Raw genomic sequence first — 23,682 nt, 5'->3', positions numbered from 1 at the left:
TAATGTAAAAACATTCATTGTCTGTAGCACCAGTGTGTCCTTTACAGAACATGAATGTAGAAATATTCAGTGACTGCAGCACCAGTGTGTCCTGTAGAGAATATTAATGTAAAAACATTCAGTGTCTGCAGCACCAGTGCTACAGTCATGCCAAAAAATATGGACACCCTTGGTAAATATAATCAAAGAAGGCTGTGAAAATGAATCCAGACCCTTCAGATTCCAAGCTTCTCCTCTTCAGTTCACTCCTCTCATTTTCTGTAGGGTTCAGGTCAGAGGACTGGAAGGGCTAAAGCAGAAGCTTGGTTTTGTGCCCAGTGACCCATTTTTGTGTTGTTTTTGAGGTTTGTGTTTGGATTATTGTATGGTTGGAAGATGCAAACATGGCCCATTATAAGATTTCTAACAGAGTCAGTCACTTTTTGATTTTTTATATGTTAGTATTTTATATAATCAAAGCCATGTATTTAAACAAGATGTCCAGGACCTTCAGCAGAAATATAGCCCCACAACATCAAAAATACAGCAGTATATTTCATTGTACACATGGGTTACTTTTTATTTCTGTGTTCACCAAACCCATCTTGGGTGTTTGCTGCTAAACAGCTAATTTTTTAGTTTCATCTGACCATGGAAGCCAGTCCCATTTGAAGTACCAGTCATGTCTTATAAATTAATATGCTTTAGTTTGTTTTTGGATGAGCTAGGATAACTTTTCTTGTAACCCTCCTAAAGAGAAATCCCATAAATCTCCATAAATCTCGGGCCAGCAATAACACAAATGAGGTGCCCTTGAGCAAGGCATCGAACCCCCAACTGCTTCCCCGGGCGCCGCAGCATAAATGGCTGCCCACTGCTCCGAGTGTGTGTTCACGGTGTGTGTGCACTTTGGATGGGTGAAATGCAGAGCACGAATTCTGAGTATGGGTCACCATACTTTGCTGAATGTAATGTCACTTTCACTGTCACTTTAAACATGTGGTGATGTAGGTGCAGTTTGACAATTTTTCTTTAAGGTTTTCTGAGCCCGAGGCTCAACTATTTTCTGCAATTCACCAGCTGTGATCCTTGGAGAGTCTTTAGTCACTCAAACTGACCTCATAACCGTGCATTAGGACGATATAGACACACATCCTCTTCCAGGCAGATTCATAACATTTTCTGTTGATTGGAAATTCCACCCTGATGGTGGAAATGGGAATTTTCACTGCTCTAGCTCATTTGTTAAAGTCACTTTCTAATTTGTGAAGCTCAATTATCTTTTGCCGAACATCAAAAATATATTCTTTGGTTTTTCTCATTGTGATGGATGATTAAGTGCATTTGGGCTTTGTTTTCCCTCCTCTTTATATTTCTGTGAAACAGGAAGCAATGGCTGGATCATTTCATGTTTATAATAATGCTGGAGTGCTCAAAATTGTGAATATGACTGGGAATATAATTTAGAGTTATTTTACTCATAAGAATTTCTAGGGGTGTTCTTAATTTTGGCCAATGTGTATTAGAGAAAAATATTTATTTCATAAAGATATTTCCCCCATTTCATATTCTTATTATCCAATGAAGGTTAGTTTTTTGGGAATTTTTAAAATGAAAGATAAAAAGGATTAACAATGCAGATTAATTTTGACAGCCTTCTTTGATCATAATTACCATATTTTTGGGCATGACTGTAAGTGAAAAAAATAAACAAATAAATAAAGTTTACATACAGCTCGTGTATGATATTCATTGTTTTTACTGGAGGAAAAATAGTTCAAATCTATTAAGTTCAGGATATCTCTGGTCTAAAAAGTTACTAGTAACTAAAATATAAGTACTACATAGTTCTATTTTTGTTAACACAAATAGTTTTATTAAATACTAGTCACTATTGGAATAACTAGTATCTAATGATTAAGTACTAGTACCTAAAGAATAAGCACTAGTAGTTCACGAATAAGCACTAGTACTTAATGTAAAAGATACTAGTGTCTAAAAAATAAGTTCTAGTAACATGAAAAAAGATACTAGTACAGCTTATAGATTAAATGTTACAAAGGCTTGCCATAGTCATTTAGTGATAGGGCAGCTAGATCCTAAACTAGTGATACCCTCAGCTTAAAACATATCCTAAACATATAAAAAAACATGCTGCTGTCAACAATTTAATTCTTGCATGTAATAAAACTTAAAGGGTGAACAAATTACATTTATATCCACTCACAAAACCTCTTAAACACTGCCATTCAGAAAAAAATCTGATCTGATTAACCTAAATATGATATTCTACTGCTAATTAAATTCAATGTGATGGGAAAATTTAAGTAAATACCACAGAGTTCCTGATTGTCACTTCCAGGTAAGGCACAGCAAGTCTTGTCATCACCACAAATTCAGACACCATAAACAGACTTTAATTAACTTTGGAATGTGTGTTTAATTTTTAGGGAAGTTCTAAAACACAAAAATACCATTACATTAAATCACATGGCAGGATTCCACCGTTCATGGTACATTACATCACAAACACAGAATCTGGTGATATAAGTAAAGTAATGATATCCACATGATATAAACATTCAATAGTGTTTTTCATAAACCTGAACATTTGAACAGGATTCAGGAATATTTGTCAACTTTGTCCATATAAGCAGATTTCTTCATTTCTAGGGCATCTTTGTGATTCCAAAGCTCAGTGTATATACACACAATTTACACCACATATGCAGAGTAGAAAGGAAAACACATAGAGAAAAATGTGGCATAATAGAATGAAAAACAATACTTTAAATAGTGACATAAACCAATCCACCTTTAACATTTCAAAGAAAGAAGTTTGCAATATTTTTTAATAAAACTTCAAAAATGACCCTGAGACTATGAAAAGGATATAACTTGTTTGCAGATGCCACTTTACTTGTATGTAGCTTCTATGAACATGTCATTTGTAATAATTGCCATGCACATCAACCTAAAAAATCTGACTATTTATATTGCTTTCAGATACTGTGAAGTAGGCTAATCATATATGAATGCTTGCACTGTAAGTGAAGAAATAATAAGCTGCATCTGCACTCAGTGCTTCTTTAATTATTTCTAAGGGCAGAAACAGGCTCTAACAGCGTTTCTTGTCATTGTTTGGGAACTATTACTGGCTTGAAATGTGACTGACGCCACAGTCTTATACTACCCCAGCCAGCAATGACATGTGGGGCCCAGATGAGGGCTTCATGGGCGGCAAAAGTGGGCCCCATTATGGGCTTGCACCGGGGATCCATATTGGGGCAAGCCGTGGAAGCCCAGACGTACTAAAAGTGGAACCTGTAAGGGTACTGCATGGGTCTTAATTGGGCAATTCATGTCAGACTCATTTGGGCCCCAAAAGGATCCAGCCGTGTTATGTGAGATCGTAACTGGGCAATTCATGACAGACCCATTTGGGCCCCACCTGCCTAAAGGGGTTTACATTTATATTACACTTATTCATTTAGCTGACGCTTTTATCCAAAGTGACTGACAACTGCTATTTATGTCAGAGGTCGAACACCTCTGTAGGTGTCTTGCTCAGTGAAACATTAGTGTCTCATGGTGGATTCGAACCCGGCACACCAGAGGCATGTGTCTTATCCACTGCACCAACACGAGCATCCCTATCTCTCTCTCTGGAACTTATAGGGTGAGAGACTGAGATCATAAAATACCTGTTGCTTTTTAAAAAAAGTAAAAACATTAATAATAATATAGCTTTAAATAAAAGTTCATATAACAAAAGTAAAATTATATTCAATGGCTTTTAAACATTTGCACTCTCCACGTTAAGTAGCGGATGATCTATAGATATTCTCAGCACATGAATCTGGTAGTTTGTGTTTTTTCTTCTCCACCAGCCTGTCAACAAGCACCACGAAGATCCCAGCCAGGACAAGGCAGATGCCAGACAAGTAGAAACTAGCACTGAAGTCCCGAGTCCAGTCAACCAGCCAGCCTGTGACACAGATACACAAAAGGAACATGACAGTGGACACAAAGAGCCTTTGGGATAAAGACAAAACCTGCTGTTAGCATTGTCTGTTTCCTCTCTACTGATCCACCATCATTAGAAATTGAACCATACTTAGTTCAGCAGTTTATAATGGCTCAAAATAAATCTCAAAATGGTCATATCATGAGAAATCTAAATTTTGTAGTCTTTTGGAAATTAAAGAACCCAATATAATATTTAACATCTCATAATAAATGGTTGTTAAAAGCTGCAAAAAATGTTTAATCTAAGTTACGCAACAATAGACTCTTCATGACGATAAGAGAATCTCTGTCAACTTGCAAACCTACATTTGCACATAATTACCTGCTTGGCCCGGCTCATCATGGTGCATTAGAAAGAAAAAAAAGGAGAATGTACTATTTAACTAATTCAACTGTAAAATAGTTTTTGGGTCTAAAAGAGTATGCAGCAAAATATTCAAACTGACTTTGACATACATATAACTCACATTTTTACCAAAAGTTTTTCAAAGGGCAAAAAGTTACATATACAGAAATTGAAGTTGTATAAAAATCAAAGCATGCAAAGTGATGAACATACGAAGGGGACTACTATTTAAATAATATTAATTTATATAAACCTTAAAAAGGATAATTTTAGACCAATTTATGTTATTTTTACAGTATTTATATAGCCTACGTATTTTTAAAAAAATGACACTAGTAGAAGTATAACTATTTGCTATCACAATGACTAATTTTAATGAGGACTTCTGTTCAATTTTGCCATGCATCATGAAATTTCCTCAATATATATATTCAATTCAAGTTCATTTTTATAGCGCTTTTTACAATACAAATCGTTACAAAGCAGCTTTACAGAAAATCTTTTCTACAATATTTAGTAATAGCTTATAAGTGGTGACTGTCAGTTTGTGCACGTATGACAGGATTTGTAGAAAAATTAATAAAAGACGTAGTCAGCCAGATGATGAACATTATTAATACTATTAATAATTAATAATTATTATATGATGCAGTCACACTTGTAGCAATATTAGTTGGTTCTGTTGTTGATTCAGGGTTAGCATCATCTGAGGTCCTCTGAGGGTCAGCATCATCTCTTCTCAGGTGTTCTGGATCCAGACTGGAGCTTGTGTAAATCCTAGTTACCACAAGATGTAAATCCCGTGGCAAAACATAGAAACAAATAGAGACATCATTAGCACAGCTGCTGTTCCAACAAAGTAAAATTAATTAGTTTAACCCAAGCTAAAGAATAAGAATGCACATTTGATCAGATACAACTACACTCACAATTTAAGATACATTATTCAAATGCTTGGTGAAAGAGATGTGTTTTTAATCTAGATTTAAACAGAGAGAGTGTGTCTGAACCCTGAACATTCTCAGGAAGGCTATTCCAGAGTTTGGGCGCCAAATGTGAAAAAGCTCTACCTCCTTTAGTGGACTTTGCTATCCTAGGAACTACCAAAAGTTCAGCATTTTGTGACCTTAGGGAGCGTGATGGATTGTAGCGTGGTATAAGGTTAGTTAGGTACGCAGGACCTAAACCATTTAGGGCCTTATAGGTAAGTAACGATAATTTGTAACTGGTACTTAATGGGTAGCCAGTGCAGAGATTGTAAAATTGGGGTAATATGATCATATTTTCTTGACCTGGTAAGGACTCTAGCCGCTGCATTTTGGACTACCTGTAGCGTGTTTATTGAAGAAGCAGGACAACCACCTAGAAGTGCATTACAATAGTCCAGTCTAGAGGTCATGAATGCATGAAGCTTTTCTACATCAGAAACAGACAACATGTTTTGTAGCTTGGCAATGTTTCTAAGATGGAAGAATGCAGTTTTTGTAACATGGGGAAATATGATTTTCAAAAGACAAGTTGCTATCTAATATAACACCCAGATTTTTGACTGTAGAAGAAGTAACAGAACATCCGTCTAGTTGCAGATTGTAATCTACAAGATTCTGTGTAGTGTTTTTTGGTCCAATAATTAATATCTCTTTCTTATCCTAATTTAATTGGGGAAAATTATTGGTCATCTAATCTTTTAAATTTTTAACACACTCGGTTAGCTTAGATAATTTATCATCACTAAGATCAAGTAAAACTAGAAATGAGATGCAGCCTTGATCTGACGCAAGAAGCAGGTCATTTGTAATTTTTATAAGTGCAGTTTCTGTGCTATGGTGGGGCCTGAAACCTGACTGAAATTCTTCTTACAGATCATTTTTTTGCAGGAAGTTGCTCAATTGAGCAGACAATTTTTTTCTAAAATTGTAGACATAAATGGAAGATTTGAAATAGGCCTATAATTTGCCAGTTCACTAGGATCTAGTTTTGTTTCTTAATAAGAGGTTTAATAACCGCCAGCTTGAATGGCTTTGGGACGTGACCTAAAGATAACGACGAGTTAATATTGAGAAGCGGTTCTTCGGCTACAGGTAACAACTCTTTCAGCAATTTAGTGGGTAGAGGATCTAATAAACATGTTGTTGGTTTAGATGCAGTGATAAGTTTATTTAGCTTTTCCTGTCCTATATTTGTCAAGCACTGCAGGGTGCAATGGATGAAATTTTGTCTAATTCATGTGTATTTAGGGTACAAATAGCAGTTGAGATCGATCAGGCAGGTTATTTGCAAATCTTTCTTTGGTGACTGGAACAATAGTTCTGCCCAGATGGTAACGCTGAGACATAGTTAATATATAGGATCTAGGAAGGAGGACCCAACTGCAGTGAGATATAACAAGGGTTTGACAAAAAACTGATACAAGAGGGAGGTGAAGTGCACAAGATACCACAACAGGAACACAATAAACCGGAACAGCTAGGGAAGGCCTCAGGAAACAAGTGGCAGAATACTTTGGCAACAGAGGGTGGATATGACAGGAACTCGAACACAAGACTAGACAGGACAAAGCTCCACAAAAACACAAATTAAACTCAAGACAAGGGAAAATATAAACCAATTAACTAATAAAAGGTTAAGTAACAAAAGAAGTTAACAATAACCAACTCAGAATAATAAAACCAAACCCTATTACTAAAATATTACAAATAAAAGCAAAAAACAAAACAAATTACTAAAACAAGGACCAAGACAAGAACAAGGAACTACAAGGACTAGCCTAACAAGAGTACAAGACCAACCAGGCCGGGAGACATGGACACATATTCAGCCACATCCACAAACCGAGACCAAGACAGTGACAGAGGTGGTGAAAACGACCACGGACCAGCAAACACAAAAGGGTAAGGTGCACTATAAATGGGGAGTAAAATACATGAGGGGCAGGTGAGCACAATTAGACCAACTAGGCTAACAAGAGAGTGTGGTAAAGAGGAAACAAAGAGGGGCTAGAGGAGCACACGGTCAAGATGATAACAAGGCCATGTCCTGACACTAGACACAAGAAACAAAAACAGTGACAGAGCACAACCCTGACAAATATATATTTAAACTTTCGCTTTCCATTGTCATACTGATGCAACAATACATTAACACAATACATTAATTAAAAAAAAACACATTAATTTTTACACATCTAGTTAATAAATGCTGTTTAAATTATTTCGGGTTAGCTCACTAAAAACTAAAAGTGAAATTCTGGCCTGAGTTATTCATGTTGAGAAAGGTATTTTTATGCAATTTGCAAATATTTAGCAATTTCTAGCAGGAACAACCTCCATGGGCTTAAGACAAACAGGAACAATCTTCAAGGATGGGACAAAACAGATAGGATAGCCTCCTCAGATGGCTGAAAACTAGTAGGAACATTCTCCGAGGGACTCGTCAGAAGCAGCAGACAGCTGGTCTGGTATGATCTCAGTGGGCACAAATTCTAGCAGGAACAACCTCAGTGGGCTTGACAAGACAAAAGGGAACACATCTCCATGGCTATGACCCAACTGACAAGGACTACCTCAGAGGACATAACAGGAACATTTTATATACATTCCTAACTTGACAGGTAGGAACACCTTCTATGGCCATGACCCAACTGGCACGAACAACCTTTATAGGAGTAAGAAGACAGGCAGGAACACTTTGTATGGCCCAGACATGACAAGGAAGAACAACACTTCAGGACTTGTCAAGACAGGAACCATCTCTATGGCCATTACCCAACTGGCAAGGGCAACCTTCGAAGACACAGGAACCAGGAAGACAGACAGGAACATTTTATATGGCCATAATTTGACAGATAGAAACACCCTCTATGGCCAGGACTCAACTGGCAGGAACAACCCCTGTAGGCATGACAAGACAGGCAGGAACAATTTGTATGGCCATACAGACAAAGTAGGTAGGGACAACCTCTGAAGGTGTGATCTCTGGACACTTAACAACATCTGTGGACATGACAGGAGTGATCTCTGGGGGACTTGTCACGACTGATTGGGTAGACATCTGATGGTGTGAAATGAAAGTCTAGAACAGTCGCTGGTATAACTTCAGTAACAAAGTCAAATAGGCCGGGAGGTTTGGAAGAATACCCTTGTGACTGTGACTTGAGGTTCTGACTAGGCCATTCAACTAGACACCTCTAGACCAGGTTCCAAAATTGACTGAGAATGACCCTAGGGGGTTATTGAAAAACCCTCCTGGGCCACAGGAAGAAATTCATAAACAAGTCAAGTCACCTTTATTTATATAGCGCTTTAAAAAAAATACATTGCGTCAAAGCAACTGAACAACATTCATCAGAAAAACAGTGTGTCAATAATGCAAAATGATAGTTACAGGCAGTTCATCATTGAATTCAGTGATGTCATCTCTGTTCAGTTAAATAGTGCATTTATTTGCAATCAAGTCAAGGATATCGCTGTAGATGAAGTGACCTCAACTAAGCAAGGCAGAGGCGACAGTGGCAAGGAACAGAAACTCCATCTGTGACAGAATGGATAAAAAAACCTTCAGAGGCTCCTGGGGCATATGGCATCCGCAGCCGCAGTCACGCCGCTCGGGTTGCTTCTTATGAGGCCACTTCAGCAATGGTTGCACTCCCGAGTCCCAAGATGGGCATGGCGCCGGGATACACATAGGTGTCACCATCACACCTATGTGTCGCCGCCTATTCAGCCCCTGGTCGGACCTTGCCGGCACGTTGTTGTCACAACAGATGCCTCCAACTCGAGCTGGGGCGCGACATGCAATGGGCAGGCAGCTTCAGGGTACTGGACAGGACCTCGACTGCTTTGGCACATCAACTGTCTGGAGTTGCTGGCACTGCATCTAGCTTTGCGACGGTTTTGTCCGCTGTTGCTGGACAAGCACATGTTGGTCCGCACGGACAACACTGCGGCTGTTTCGTACATCAACCAACAGGGCGGTCTACGATCACGTCTCATGTCTCAACTCGCCCGCCATCTCCTCCTCTGGAGTCAGACGTTGCTCAAGTCGCTGCGCGCTGTCCACATCCCGGGGGAGCTCTATCGTGCAGCTGATGCGCTCTCACAACAGCTTACTTTCTGACACTGTGCAAGGTCAGGGAGGACGAGGAACAGGCCCTGTTGGTTGCGCCTTACTGGCCCACCGGGACCTGGCTTTCAGAACTCATGCTTCTCGTGACAGCCCCTCCCTGGCGCATCCCCCTGAGGAGAGACCTCCTCTCTCAGGGGCTTGGCACCATTTGGCACCCGCATCCAGATCTCTGGAACCTCCATGTGTGGCTTCTAGACGGCACTCGGCAGACCTAAGTGATCTGCCCCCAGCGGTGGTAGACACTATCACTCAGGCTAGAGCCCCTTCTACGAGGCAGGCCTATGCTCTGAAGTGGAGTCTGTTCACGAATTGGTGTTCTTCTCACCCGAGAAGACCCCCGGAGATGCACAGTCAGAGTCGTGCTTTCTTTCCTGCATGAAAGGTTGGAGCGTGGGCAGTCCCCCTCCACCCTGAATGTGTATGTGGCTGCCATTGCAGCCCATCATGATGCAGTAGATGGCCAGTCCCTGGGGAGGCATGACCTGATCGTTAGGTTCCTGAGGGGTGCCAGAAGATTACATCCTCCTAGGACACCCCTGATTCCCTCCTGGGACCTCTCTATTGTTCTGGCGGGACTTCAGAGGGGTCCCTTTGAGCCACTGGATTCAGTCGAGCTTAAGTTCCTGTCTCTCAAGACAGCGCACCTGATCACGCTCACTTCCATCAAGAGGGTCGGGAACTTCCGAGCATTTTCGGTAAGTGAAGAGTGCCTTGTGTTCGGGCCGGCCTACTCTCACATTGTCCTGAGACCCCGGCCTGGATACATGCCCAAGGTTCCCACCACTCCCTTCCGAGACCAGGTGGTGAACCTGCAACCGCTGCCCCTGGAGGAGGCAGATCCAGCCTTGTCGTTGCTGTGTCCAGTAAGAGCGCTTTGCATATAAGTGGACCGCACCCAGAGCATTAGAAGCTCTGAGCAGCTCCTGGTCTGCTTTGGAGGTCAGCAGAAGGGGAAGGCTGTCTCTAAGCAGAGGTTGGCCCACTGGATAGTGGATGCCATCGCCTTGGCTTACCATTCCCAAGGTGAGCCGTGCCCTCTGGCCTCCTCCTACCTGTTCTGTCAGTCTCTTCTGGCAGCCGTTCCATCCCTACTCCAAGGTAGGACCTGCCCCTTCCATATGTAGTACTGCCCCCCGGGTCAGTCTATATCGGTTACCCACGTGTCACCTCCCTACGGGTAGGATGTGGTCTCCGTAGCGACCTTTTCCTAAGGCTCGCTTCCCCATTGTCTGCCAGCTGAAAGAACAAATAGGGAAGATTTGAAGCAGTCTTTCTCTGAAGGTTGAAATCCCTTCCATTAACTTTATGTGGGCGGAACAGCAGCGTGGCCTTCTCCAGCAGCGATGTACTCACCCTTTGGCCCCTTCGGTACCAAGGTCAGTGAATTTGCGCTGGGGCTTTGGGAAGGTTACGACCTTAAGCGTAGCTTTTGTGGCACGGCAGGGCTTGTCAACAATTGCAGCGCCACAGTGCTGTGACGAGGTTCAGGTTGTGGCGTTTTCCATAAGACACCATTTGTCGGTCGACATAACTCGTAGTGACCGACAGATAGGGAATGTCTCAGTTACGTATGTAACCCTCGTTCCCTGATGGAGAGAACGGAGACGTGCACTATAAATAGGGAGGAAAATACATAAGGGACAGGTGAGCACAATTGGACCAACTAGGCTAACAAGAGGGTGTGGTAAAGAGGAAACAAGGAGGAGGGGGTAAAGGAGCACATGAATGACTATGTTTACATGCAGCCAATAACCCGTTCAAAACTGGAATATTAGCAATAACCCGGTCGCGCACAGCCATGTAAACACTGGCAAAAACCTGGATATGCTCATTTTAAAAACCGGGATATCATACCTGGGGTACCCCTTTTCTAACCCGAATATTTGGTCTTGTCAAAATGTGTGTTCTGCGCATGTTCTATTCGCAAGGAATCTTGGTCTTTTGAGTAAAGACGGCGCATAAAAAAAGCCCGCGTGCAGTATAGCGGAAGTAAACAAGTCGAGGTTAACATGGCGAGATGCAGCACAGCACCACACTTTTGGAGCGAGGAGGAGACCAATTTCTTTATTAGTGTGTGCTATCTGCCCCAAACTATTCATTATCCGCCTGCTGCTGCTGTTGTTGTTGTTGTCTTTGGATACAGGAAGAAGACTCGGAAATGATGCATACTGCGTCTTAATATTGTCCGTACGTCCAGACGCTAACCGTGCGTTTACATTGGGATATTGGCGACTGATTACACATTCCATGTATACAGGAGTAACTCTCTCTGCTCACGCATGTAAACGGGTTATCCCGAATGTTTCAGAAACCCGAATAGTGACCTTAACCCGACCATAACCCGAATTTTAACAGCTTGTAAACGTAGTCACTGAGAAAATAACTAACAAGGCCATGTGCTGACACTAAACACAAGAAACAAAAACAAGTGCAAAACCCTGACAATATCTTTATATATTTAAACTTTGGCTTTCCATTGTCATACTGATGCAACACAAAACACAATACATTAATTAATAAAAAATACATTAATACATTTTTACACATTTAGTAAATAAATTAATAAATGCTGATTGAATTATTTAGGGTTAGCTCACTAAAAACTGGCAAAGCCAGCATTTTACTGAGATTTGTCCTCAAAACAGTGAAATATACTGTAAACATGTGTGAATTAGCACTGACGTGACTGGGATGTTCGCTACAAATAAACTGATTAAATTTTTTCCTGACGTCTGGGTCCTTCGGCAGTGTTGTTTTTCCACAACCAGGAATGGCACATCATCTGCATGACATTGTGTCACACCTGTGTGCGTGACAACGATGCAATGTTGCAAAAATAGGCGTAGTTGTCTTGCTCTGGAGGCAGTCATATGCAAAAGATTGTGCCCAGGGGATTTCACCTTGTCCCTCTGATCAAAAACAAGTTTTCTAAGGGTTGTTACATAAATGCTTTTTTTAAAATTTATTTCTGATGAGAATTTTGAGTTTACATTTTGAGTTATGAAACTTGCAGGATGTATTAAGCATACAAAGACCTCTTCTGTGTCAAACGATCAAGGGAAATTTTGTTTCTCATGTTGTACTCCTCTAAAACGGCAGCATGTGCTTATAAACATACTACTATCATTCATTGGTTTGGACATTAATATAGTTATTGTTATAGTTATCTTTATAGCTAGCGCTCTTGGTGTGAAAGCACCTTTAGTCTGATATGCCTGAAAGTTAAAGACATGCACTGACCTGCAGCAGGTGGGCCCAAAAATCCTCCAGAGCTCCGGAACAGCATGAAGAGCCCTAGAGCGCTATCAAAGCCCTCCAGTCCAACAATATCCACGATACTTGTCACATGGATGGCCACCACGCAGCCGAACAGGAAGCCATAGAGTGACGAAAAGACTAGGATACTCCAGTAGCTCTGTGCGATGGGAAGCAGTAGTAGCACCACCCCCAGCACAGTGACCACCATGGACAGCAGCTTCAGGTTTCTCACGAGCCGCAGGTTAGCCACCCATCCACATGCCAGTCTGCCCAGCAGGTCTGCTAATGCCAGCACTGACAGAGCCGAGGCCGCCCAGAACTGCTCCATGCCCAAACTATTGGCATAGGGCACTAGAAACAGAGGTGGGATGAAGAAACCTGCTGCAGCCAAGATGGCAAACATGATATATAGCAGCAGCTCAGGCCTCTGAATGAGAGAGCACTGGAAAGTGGCTTTTTTTGATTTCCTGCTTTCCTCTTTTGTGTCCAGCACCGAGTTGTCTTGGGTAGAGGTTTGTGCAGCTGGGAGGGATTTCATCAGAGAACCACACACACACAGATTCAGCTGAAGACCACCAATGATGAGTAGAGCCCCTTGCCAAGAATAGCTGTTGATAAGCCACTGGAAAAATGGACTGAATCCCATGGCAAAGACGCACTCTCCAGAACTAGCAATAGCATAGGCAATGGGACGCCAGTGTTTGAAATAATGGCTGACCATGCTGTTAGCTTGTATCCAAGAAAATGAGATGCCAAGACCTAAATCATAAAAAAAAACATTGAGTTCAGAAGTATTTATTTATTTTTTGGAATATCTTTTATACTCATCATTGGTGCATATATTTGATAAAAACATTAAATAAAAATAAACAAATAAATAATAATAAATAATAATAGTGATACAGTTCAAATTATTACAATTATTACAATATATATATATATATATATATATATATATATATATATATATGTGTGTGTGTGTGTGTGTGTGTGTGTGTGTGTGTGTGTGTGTGTGTGTGTGTGTGTGTGTGTGTATGTGTGTGTGTGTGTGTGACTGTGATTTATTTATTTTTTTTTACAAAAATAGTGATTTTATATTTGAATATATTTCAAATGTAATTAATTCCTGTGATTGGAGAGCTTAATTTTCAGCATCATTTCTCCAGTCTTCAGTGTCACATGATCCTTCCGTAATCATGCTAATATGCTGATTGGGTACCTAAAAACATTTATTATTTTTATCAGTGATGAAACCAACCTTTTTTTGTGGAAATCACAGTACATTTAACTTTCTGGTTTGTTTTATGAATATAAAAGAACAGTATTTATTTGAAATAGAAATCTTTTGTAACATTATAAATGTCTTTACTGTCACATTTAATTACTTTAAAGGACCCCTGCTGAATAAAAGTATGAAAATCTTTGAAAAAAAAAGGTATATTCTTTGGAATAAATAAATAAATAAATAAATAATCCAACATATTAAAATAATCTTTTAAATATGTATGTTTGTCAATTAGAAAATATTATTTTTAAATAATAATTTGATCATTTATTTTTAAGTGACACACACATTCATCCATACCGTAGATAACTAATTTATGAAATACTGTATAATACAGCTTGTTTCTGGATTAGATTAAGGTAAAGTGAGCATCATAGAATAACATACTACTCTACTACATAAAGACCGCACGTCAAATTGAATTCATTTATATATGGTAGTGCATACAACAGTGCACAGCATTCATTAAAGCAACACTATGTACATTTTGGCACACTAGTGGTTAATAAACCGAACTGCACGCATCCCGCGGAGGAACACGCTAACTGGAACTACTTCTCCAAGTTTATGTATATGGCGATTCATGTCAATCAATACTTATATGTAATTAGCAAATTTTGAACACAGAAAAAGTTATATAGTGATGCTTTAAATAAAAAAAAATTAAAAGCCAAAACTACATGTTGTAAAACAATGTATTAAAAAACAACATAATATATGATGTATTTTATATAATTTACTTATTATCATAAACATAACATAAATTAATATAACACCATGATGGCTTACTGCTTTCAACACAGCATAAGATTTTCCTTCACTTGTATGAATGACAAAAGCACTGTGTGCTGTAATTGCATAATTATACAAGTTACCTTGTAGTACACCCATAGACAGATACATCCAAAGCAGACTGAGGCCCAAAGAGGCGATAATCATTCCTGAGGCAGCCAGAAGCCCTCCGACCATGATAACAGCGCGCTGGGACAGGTGCATACTGAGAGCACTGGCAAGAGGAGCTAAACAGATGAGAAAAACAAGTCTCTCTATGCAGGTCTAGAGTCATCATTAAATGTCAGTTTCAGACAATTTGTTATACCTGTTCTGAGAGTATTCATGCAATTTATTTTGATAATTAAATGAAAAAGATAGTACATTAAAGTATTCCTCACCTCCCAAATGAAACATAGCAATAGTGGTCGAGGTCACCCATGAGGTAGTACTGGTAAGGACATTGTAGTGACTTTGGATTTCAAGGAAAAACAGGCCGTAGTTTTTAATAACAGCAGTGGTCAGGCCCATGATGAAGAAGGCCGAGGTGACCACGACCCAGCCGTAGCCACCATCCGGTGGATCGCTCAAGTACCTCTCCATGCTGAATCTGCCAGTGGATTCTCACCTGTTAAATATTGCTGCAGAATTTCAACAATGGGGTGTGTAACTCTATACCAGAGTTATTTTAATATTATTTACAGACTGCTATAGTATTAATTCATAATTTGAATTATCTTTTTTTTATATATATATATATTTTCCATTTTAATATATATTTTTTTCATTTTTATTAGTTTTATTACTTATGTCTAGCTTTATTTATTTATTTATTTTGCATTATTTAGTTTTACAAAATTTCAACCAATGATCTAGGCTGTATTCCCTTCTTTTGAACTTTCAATTCTTTGATTTATTTAAAATAGAAATATTTTGTTACATTGTATATATCTTTAATGTCACTTTTGATCAATTTAATGCGTTGTGCTGAATGTTAGTATTTATTTCACTGGTTCACTGTTTTTTTTATTCTAGACTTGATTGTGTTTATGGGGTGCAGTCTAACATGTGTTAATGTTTCGTTTAAAAAAATGCATTATTTTTCACATAATTAGGGCATCTTTTGAGACCGCTTTGGCCTTCATTACCATTTGTATGCAAACGACATGCAGATTTATATACATTCAAAACCTCATGAGCGCCTTGACGATGCTTATTTGTCTGACTAAATATCTGAGATTAAAATAGGGATGGATAATTATTGTTTGTATTTGAACGGTGGTAAAACTGAAGCTATGCTCATTGGTTCCCGTTATCAAATTTCTAAAGCTGGTTGTCTGTCCCTGACTCTTGACGGCTCTGTCTTGGAAATCCAAAGTCAAGTGAAGAACTTTGGAGTTATCTTTGATGCAACTATGTCTTTTGATTCTTTTGTCCAGAGCAGTGTTAAAACCTCTTTTTTCCACTTCAGATATATTGCAAGATTACGTCCTATGTTACATTTTAGTCACGGAAATGCTGATCAGTTCCTTTGTCATCTCACGGTTGGACTATTGTAACACTCTTCTAAATCTACACTTAATAAATTGCAATATGTACAAAATTAAATTAACTGTGACTAGGATTCATATTAGGATTCATGACTATAGGTCATATTACTCCAGTGTTAGAATCTCTGCACTGGCTCCCGGTCAGATTTAGAGTGGATTTCAAAATGATGATGCATACTTTTAAAGGTCACATGGCATGGAAATTTCACTTTATGAGGTTTTTTAACATTAATATGAGTTTCCCTAGCCTGTTTATGGTGCCCCAGGGGCTAGAAATTTCGATAGGTGTAAACCAAGCCCTGGGTGTCCTGCTCTGCCTTTGAGAAAACGAGAGCTCAGCCGGGCCGATCTGGAATCTTCCCCTTATGTCGTCATAAGGGGAAAGGTTACCTCCCCCTTTTCTGCTTTGCCCACCCAAACATTTACATTTAATTCAGTCGCAATGTTAGCACAGGCGTTACAAACAGACTTTTACGATATGGATTCGAAAGCACTGCCACAAACAGTGAGTAACAGTGTTCATTACTGCCTGATCTGTGACCAGTGATTTCTGACGTGAAGCTAATTATTCAAGCTCCCACAGACTTTCTTTCTAAAAAGTTTAATACTGCTTATGCATTAGTGAATCAAGCAGTGACTAAACGATCAACTTCACGTTGTTTCTCTTAATAGCATGAAACAAATCTGTTATTTAAATTGTGATCAAAAAAAGCTGCCTTTATTTTGTTCGGAGCTGTCAATCACGCAACGCGAGTATATCTGCACTCTTGCCCAAACTGCCGTGATAATGAAGGACACTGTTATGCTGCACAATGAAGCTCTTACTGTATTCATGTCATGTATTCATGTGTTTACTGTTCGTTGTGGTGAAAGCATTTTGTGATTGAAAGCGTTTAGCTTAAATGATTAATATGAATAAACAGTGCTCATAAACGGCTGCTGAGGTCGTATTCTCAAGTGAAGCAAGTTGAGGCTTGGACCCGAAAACATCACATCTTACGTCATCACTTAACAACCGAATTGGCTCAGAATGCATTTTCAAATCCACACCGACTTTAATTAAATTATGCACTTTTGGCTCAGACTGCATTTTGAAATTCACACTGCATTTTGCTACAATTATCTCATGGTAGCACAATGAAAATGCAATCTCAAGTGTCCTACCCATAAGTTTAAATGTATTTAGGAAAAATTGCATTTAAATTATAATTTTGCTACAGTTTTTGCTTGGACATGTTAAACATATCTACCGGTTATCTATTTTGATAATACAATTTTATTTTAATTTTGCAACTTATAAAACATAAAATAAGTTTTCAATTTACATATTAAAACTAGTGTAGGAAATGGCAAATGCTAATTATATAATTACATTATAATTTTAATTTAATAAATTAACTAAACATTTGGTTGAAACATGGTTGTTTCAACAAAATAATGACCCCAAACACACTAGTAAACGAACAAAGTCTTGGTTCCAAACCAACAAAATTAATGATACGGAGTGGCCAGCCCAATCCCCGGACCTTAATCCAATCGGGAACTTGTGGGGTGATATCAAAAATTATGTTTCTAAAGCAAAACCAAGAAATGTAAATGAGTTGTGGAATGTTGTTAAAGAATCATGAAGTGGAATAACAGCTGAGAGGTGCCAAAAGTTGGTTGACTCCATGCCACAAATATTTGAAGCAGTTTAAAAAAAACTGTGGTCATAAAACTTCATTTTAGTTTAGTGATTCACATGATTGCTGAATCCTAGAAACAAAAATGTTTGTGCAAAATAGTTTTGAGTTTGTACAGTCAACAGCAGACACTGCTATTCTTTTGAACACACTTCTTTCAACTAATTGACCAATTGCCCAATTGCACAGCCTTACGAGCGTGCATATCATGAAGGCTGGTTCTTGTTTTTTTTCTAAGAATCTACTGCACATGTTTGTAACTGTCACGGTTTGCGCTGCCGGAAGAAACACGGAGCCGAGGATAAACGAAATAAGGCTTTTAATATATTCAACTCATGGAGCACAGCGGTAGACACACATAAGTGAGTGAGTTAGTATCAAGTGAGGAGACCCGACAAAACAGAACTGAAAGGTAAAGGCTTATGTACAGAGGATAATGGGGAAACACAGGTGGATGGAATAACTAAATTAACAGGGACATGGAACACATGAGGAAGATAATAGACACACCTGGGAACTAATCAAACTAAACACCGAAGACACAAACTGGGTCACGGGCAAAAACACACTAAATGAGTCCAGGTGTGACAGTACTCCCCCCTCCCGGCAGGTGCGTCCTCGCACCGTAGAAACAACCGAGGGAGGCGTGGGTGGGAACTTGGGAGGAGGTTCCGGTGGAGGACGGACTCCCAGGAGGGGGCCAGCAGACAGGGACCACGGAGGAAGGAGCCAGGGAGGAGACAGGAGCAGGAGGAGCCAGATGGTCCACCAGAGACCAGCCAGGACGGAGATCCAAGGTGGAGTCGACGGCGGGAGGAGCCATGGTGAAGGAGGGGTCGACGACACCAGGGGGCCGACAGGCGGAGACTGCACCGGTGGGTGAGGAGCCCAAGATGGAGCAGCACAGCCGCAGAGCCAGGGGGACGTCGAGGTTCCGGAGGGCCTAGGTGGAGCAGAAGGCTCAGGTGACCAAGGCGGAGGCGGGGTCCTGGCAGACCGCTGTGGAGCCGGAGCGACCGAGGATGGAGGTGGAACCGGAGGGAAGGAGGAGCCTGACAGAGCCAGAGGGATGGAGTGACGAGGTGGAACCGGAGGAGTGGAGTCCCGAGGCGGCGGATGGTCGACGACTGACCAAGGTGGAGCCGGAGGGATGATGGAGCCCGGTGGAGCAGGTGGGATGACAGGCCACGGTGGAGACGAGGGAGCTAAGAGCCAAGGCGGAGCCGCTGGGTCGAAGGACCGAGGAGGAGTCCAGGGCTCGGAGGCTGGAGGCGGAGACAGGGCCTTAACGCGCCAAGGCGGAGCTGGAGACTGGCAGTCCAGCGGCGAACCACCGCGCCCCGATGGCGCGGACTGAGGGTGAGCTGCGGGACTGACTGGCACCAGCAGGGATGACGAGGAACTGGCTGGTCTAGGAGGAGGAGAGAGGAGAAGGATGGGAGGAAGGACAGGAGGATCAGGGCCGGACAGAACCAGCGAAAGTGGAGTAGAGGGACCAGCAGGTTTGGGAGGAGGTGGGAGAGGGAGGCTGGGAGGGAATACAGGAGACACAGAAGATTCAGGGCTGGGTGGAACCAGCAGAGACACAGATGATTCAGGGCTGGGCGGAACCAGCGGAGACACAGAAAAATCATGGCTGGGCGGAACCAGCGGAGACACAGAAGATTCAGGGCTGGGCGGAACCAGCGGAGACACAGAAGATTCAGAGCTGGGCGGAACCAGCGGAGACACAGAAGATTCAGGGCTGGGCGGAACCAGCGGAGACACAGAAGATTCAGAGCTGGGCGGAACCAGCGGAGACACAGAAGATTCAGGGCTGGGCGGAACCAGCGGAGAAACAGAAAACTCAGGGCTGGGCGGAACCAGCGGAAATGGAGCAGAAAATTCATGGCTGGATGGAACCAGCGGAAATGGAGCAGAGGAAATGACTGGAGGAGGTAGGGGTGGGAGACTGAGAGAGTATACAGGGGAATCAGGGCTGGACGGAACCAGCGGGGAAACAGGAAAATTAGGGATTACCTCCATAGACCAGTCCATCAGATCCAGAACTTGCTCCATATGACTTTCAGAGACTGCATACAGCTCACCCTCAGTCGCAGGAGTGTGGGCAGGGCTTTCCTCCACGCCCTCGATCTCCACGAGGACTCCCACGATGCACGGTGTTGCCGGCTCACACACCTGGTCAGTCGCGCTCTCGAGATCCTGTTCCCTGTCAGTGGATGGCTCGGGCTCTGCGGCTGCAGTGGGCTCTGGCTCCGTGTAGCGAGTTGGTGGCTGGCTGGTCTCTGGGTAGGGAGTGGGACTGGCGAGATCCTCTATGGGGCTGACGGTGAAAGATGAGCCATTTCTCGCCAGAGTCCACTCCACATATGCGGCGAAATCCCCCCGAGGACCATCTTCGGGCGACAACGCTCTGCACTTGGAGTTCAAGCTGGTGTTGTAGAAGGTGCAGAGCGCGTCGTCCGGGTAGCTGGTGGCATTAGCTAATAGAAGAAACCGTCTGGTATGGTCCTTGAGAGAACGTCCTTCCTGCTCCAGCAGGAGGATGAGGAATTCGGGGCGATAGAGGGGATCCATAGAAACTACGAAAAGACTGTGAAAAAACGAAAGCAAAACGGAGGGGAAAACACGCAGTTTTATACTTTCATTTTTTAGGTCGGGTCTTCTGTCACGGTTTGCGCTGCCGGAAGAAACACGGAGCCGAGGATAAACGAAATAAGGCTTTTAATATATTCAACTCATGGAGCACAGCGGTAGACACACATAAGTGAGTGAGTTAGTATCAAGTGAGGAGACCCGACAAAACAGAACTGAAAGGTAAAGGCTTATGTACAGAGGATAATGGGGAAACACAGGTGGATGGAATAACTAAATTAACAGGGACATGGAACACATGAGGAAGATAATAGACACACCTGGGAACTAATCAAACTAAACACCGAAGACACAAACTGGGTCACGGGCAAAAACACACTAAATGAGTCCAGGTGTGACAGTAACATGTTTGTCACGTAGCAATAACAAATATACTAAAAACCTGGATTATTCTGGTTAGTCACATTGTACTGCTATTATTTTGAACAATACTGTATATATATATATATATATATATATATATATATATATATATATATATATATATATATACACCCAGCCCTAGTTTAATCTTATTATTGATTGATATGATATCAACAAAGTGCACACAAAGTTTCATTAATTCACAAATTCAGTGATTTTAAAGGGAGCCTTCTTTACTCGCTTTCATTATAATGTTATTGATGTTTGTCATTTGTCGGACATGTGGACATGGTTTCTGGCTAATCAGAGCACATATCGCTTTTCAGAACGATGAGCTTTGTAAAAATCAACACGTTTCAGAAAGACAGGGCATAGAGGAGAAACAGTTTTTTTTTTTTTATCTTAAACTTTATAAACACATTTCATTACACAGAATAAACTAAATAATTTTTTAGCTATGTCATGTGACCCCTTTAAGGTCTTTTTTAGGCCTATTTTATAGGCCAGAATCAGCTCTAAACTGAAGTTAGATATTTTGTGAGAGAGGTTGTTCTCAGGATAAGAGTATTCTTCATGGATATCAAGGTTTCGTGTATTATGCTAATATATACAGAAATGGGCATTTAAAAATAAAACCAAATATGTGCGTGACAACAAGCCCCGGTTCCCTACATATTCTGCATTTTAATTGTTTATACTGTATTGCATATCTTATGCCACAGTGTTGTAAACCCGGTTGATTGATTTCTGCTGCTATTCTGATAGATAATTCTCTATCAAGGATTAATGATGTACATACTTTCAGTGTTTTAAAATCCTGTTCTACATCCATGTTAGGTAAATTACTTACACCAGAGGTGCGACCAACCTGTTGTCCCGTCCTGTCCTTATTCGGGTCCTCCTAATGCTGCTCAATATAATAGTTGTAGCAGTGTGGTGATGATGCCACAGACAAATGCTCCATTTATAAACTTGAACGAGGTTGGCTACAACCCTTCTGTCTGCCTACCTGCCCAAAACTCTTCCGTATGGCAAGCCAACTGAACATTTATTCATTGAAAGCTAAGCTTCTAAAAAGTTGTGGTGTATTCTAGTCATTCACTGTGTCCCGGTCACCAATATTTGAATGATTCATAAATGATCAATGACAATTAAAGTTTAGAATCATGATTTCTGGAAGCATTACAGCACACCATGTGTGTATTAGCACCATATATGTTGTTTGGTTTGGAATCTGATAAAGTGCTTGGACCTAAAAATTGTGAACTTAAGCAGATTAGGAAGCGACAACATACAACAATTCCCAATTAATTAATTCCCAATTAAGTCCCACCATCGATTATTTATTTTTCTCTCACCGGAGAAGCTGTATTGGTCTGATATGAGTCACAATAAGGAAATAAATACAAATCACAAATTCAGTTTCCTACCAAATTCAAAATAACAATTTTTTCTTTGTTACAAAAGATTCCTTCAAACTAAAATTTCTAAATTATGCTATTTAAATGTCCATAAATGTTATATTGGGTAGGGTCTTTACTAACATGTAAAAAGCAAAGCAAATCATAATAGATTAAAATGCATTCACATATGTCATTCTATATCTGTTCTAATTTGATTCAAAATAACACAATGTGAATGCCAAAATGACGATGATAGGAGTAAAAACGTTGTTCAAACTTCTAACTTTGAATCATGGGAAATGACTGATCTGTTTACATTTTGAAACATAATGCAAGGAGAATGTTTGACTTGCTGCTTTTGTTAACTTAAGCTTGTTATACTTGGATCAGTTTTATTTATAAAGTGAAGTGACATTCAGCCAAGTATGGTGACCCATACTCAGAATTTGTGCTCTGCATTTAACCCATCCGAAATGCACACACACAGAGCAGTGAACACACGCACACACACTGTGAGCACACACCCGGAGCAGTGGGCAGCCATTTATGCTGCGGCGCCCGGGGAGCAGTTGGGGGTTCGATGCCTTGCTCAAGGGCACCTAAGTCGTGGTATTGAAGGTGGAGAGAGAACTGTACATGCACTACCCCCACCCACAATTCCGTCCGGCCCGAGACTAGAACCCACAACCCTTCGATTGGGAGTCCAACCCTCTAACCATTAGGCCACGACTTCCCCATTCCCCATTTCAGAAACTGGTGCAATAACACACTACCAGTTTAGAGGGTCAGTTGGTGTGATGGAAACTGGTACTAGCCAGCAGAAAGTAGATAAGGAAGAGCTCAAATTGAAGTGGGGCTGGGGGTCCAGAACCTCCCATAAGCATTAAGGGACCCCCCATAACACCCAAACAAATATACTTGGTGGGTCCCCTTTTTTCCAATAAAACTTTTATACTTAAAATGAAAATTTGTTTGCTGTATTAAAGTTAGACCTATTCATATTTCCTACTATCATATTTTATCTGTATGCCTTTTTGCAGCGTTGCTCATTATAACCAATCACACACGATTCTGTTGAGCTTAGGAATGCAGTAGCCAATCAGAGGCGTTCAGATTAGTCATCGCTGAACCCCAGAGTTTTGTTCAGAATGAAACTTGCGAATTCCCTCATCATAAGCAACAAAGTGCGTATGTATGTTTGGGAACTCAGAAACAAAAACCAGGGGACATTAGGATA

At 40.9% G+C, this 23,682-nt stretch overlaps 2 protein-coding genes across 2 annotated transcripts; both read right to left on the bottom strand.

The window, feature by feature from the left end:
- Positions 1-3,797: 3,797 nt before the first annotated feature.
- On the bottom strand, positions 3,798-15,395 carry zgc:114041 (uncharacterized protein LOC574425 homolog). Its single transcript, XM_052598743.1, has 4 exons — positions 15,194-15,395; positions 14,897-15,040; positions 12,719-13,495; positions 3,798-3,967 (listed from the first exon to the last, which is right to left on the bottom strand). The coding sequence occupies exons 1-4, from the start codon at positions 15,393-15,395 to the stop codon at positions 3,798-3,800; spliced, it is 1,293 nt and encodes a 430-aa protein (XP_052454703.1).
- Positions 15,396-18,570: 3,175 nt separating this feature from the next.
- On the bottom strand, positions 18,571-23,183 carry LOC128014959 (translation initiation factor IF-2-like). The gene is made up of 3 exons (XM_052598742.1): positions 23,162-23,183; positions 20,044-20,420; positions 18,571-19,435 (listed from the first exon to the last, which is right to left on the bottom strand). Exons 1-3 carry the CDS (start codon positions 23,181-23,183, stop codon positions 19,310-19,312), a joined length of 525 nt encoding a protein of 174 aa, XP_052454702.1. The 3' UTR covers positions 18,571-19,309.
- Between the last annotated feature and the right edge of the window lie 499 nt (positions 23,184-23,682).

The sequence above is a fragment of the Carassius gibelio genome, chromosome A5, assembly GCF_023724105.1.
Source record: "Carassius gibelio isolate Cgi1373 ecotype wild population from Czech Republic chromosome A5, carGib1.2-hapl.c, whole genome shotgun sequence".
In the NCBI taxonomy this organism is placed as follows: domain Eukaryota; kingdom Metazoa; phylum Chordata; class Actinopteri; order Cypriniformes; family Cyprinidae; genus Carassius; species Carassius gibelio.
This window is presented reverse-complemented; position numbering and strand designations above follow the sequence as displayed.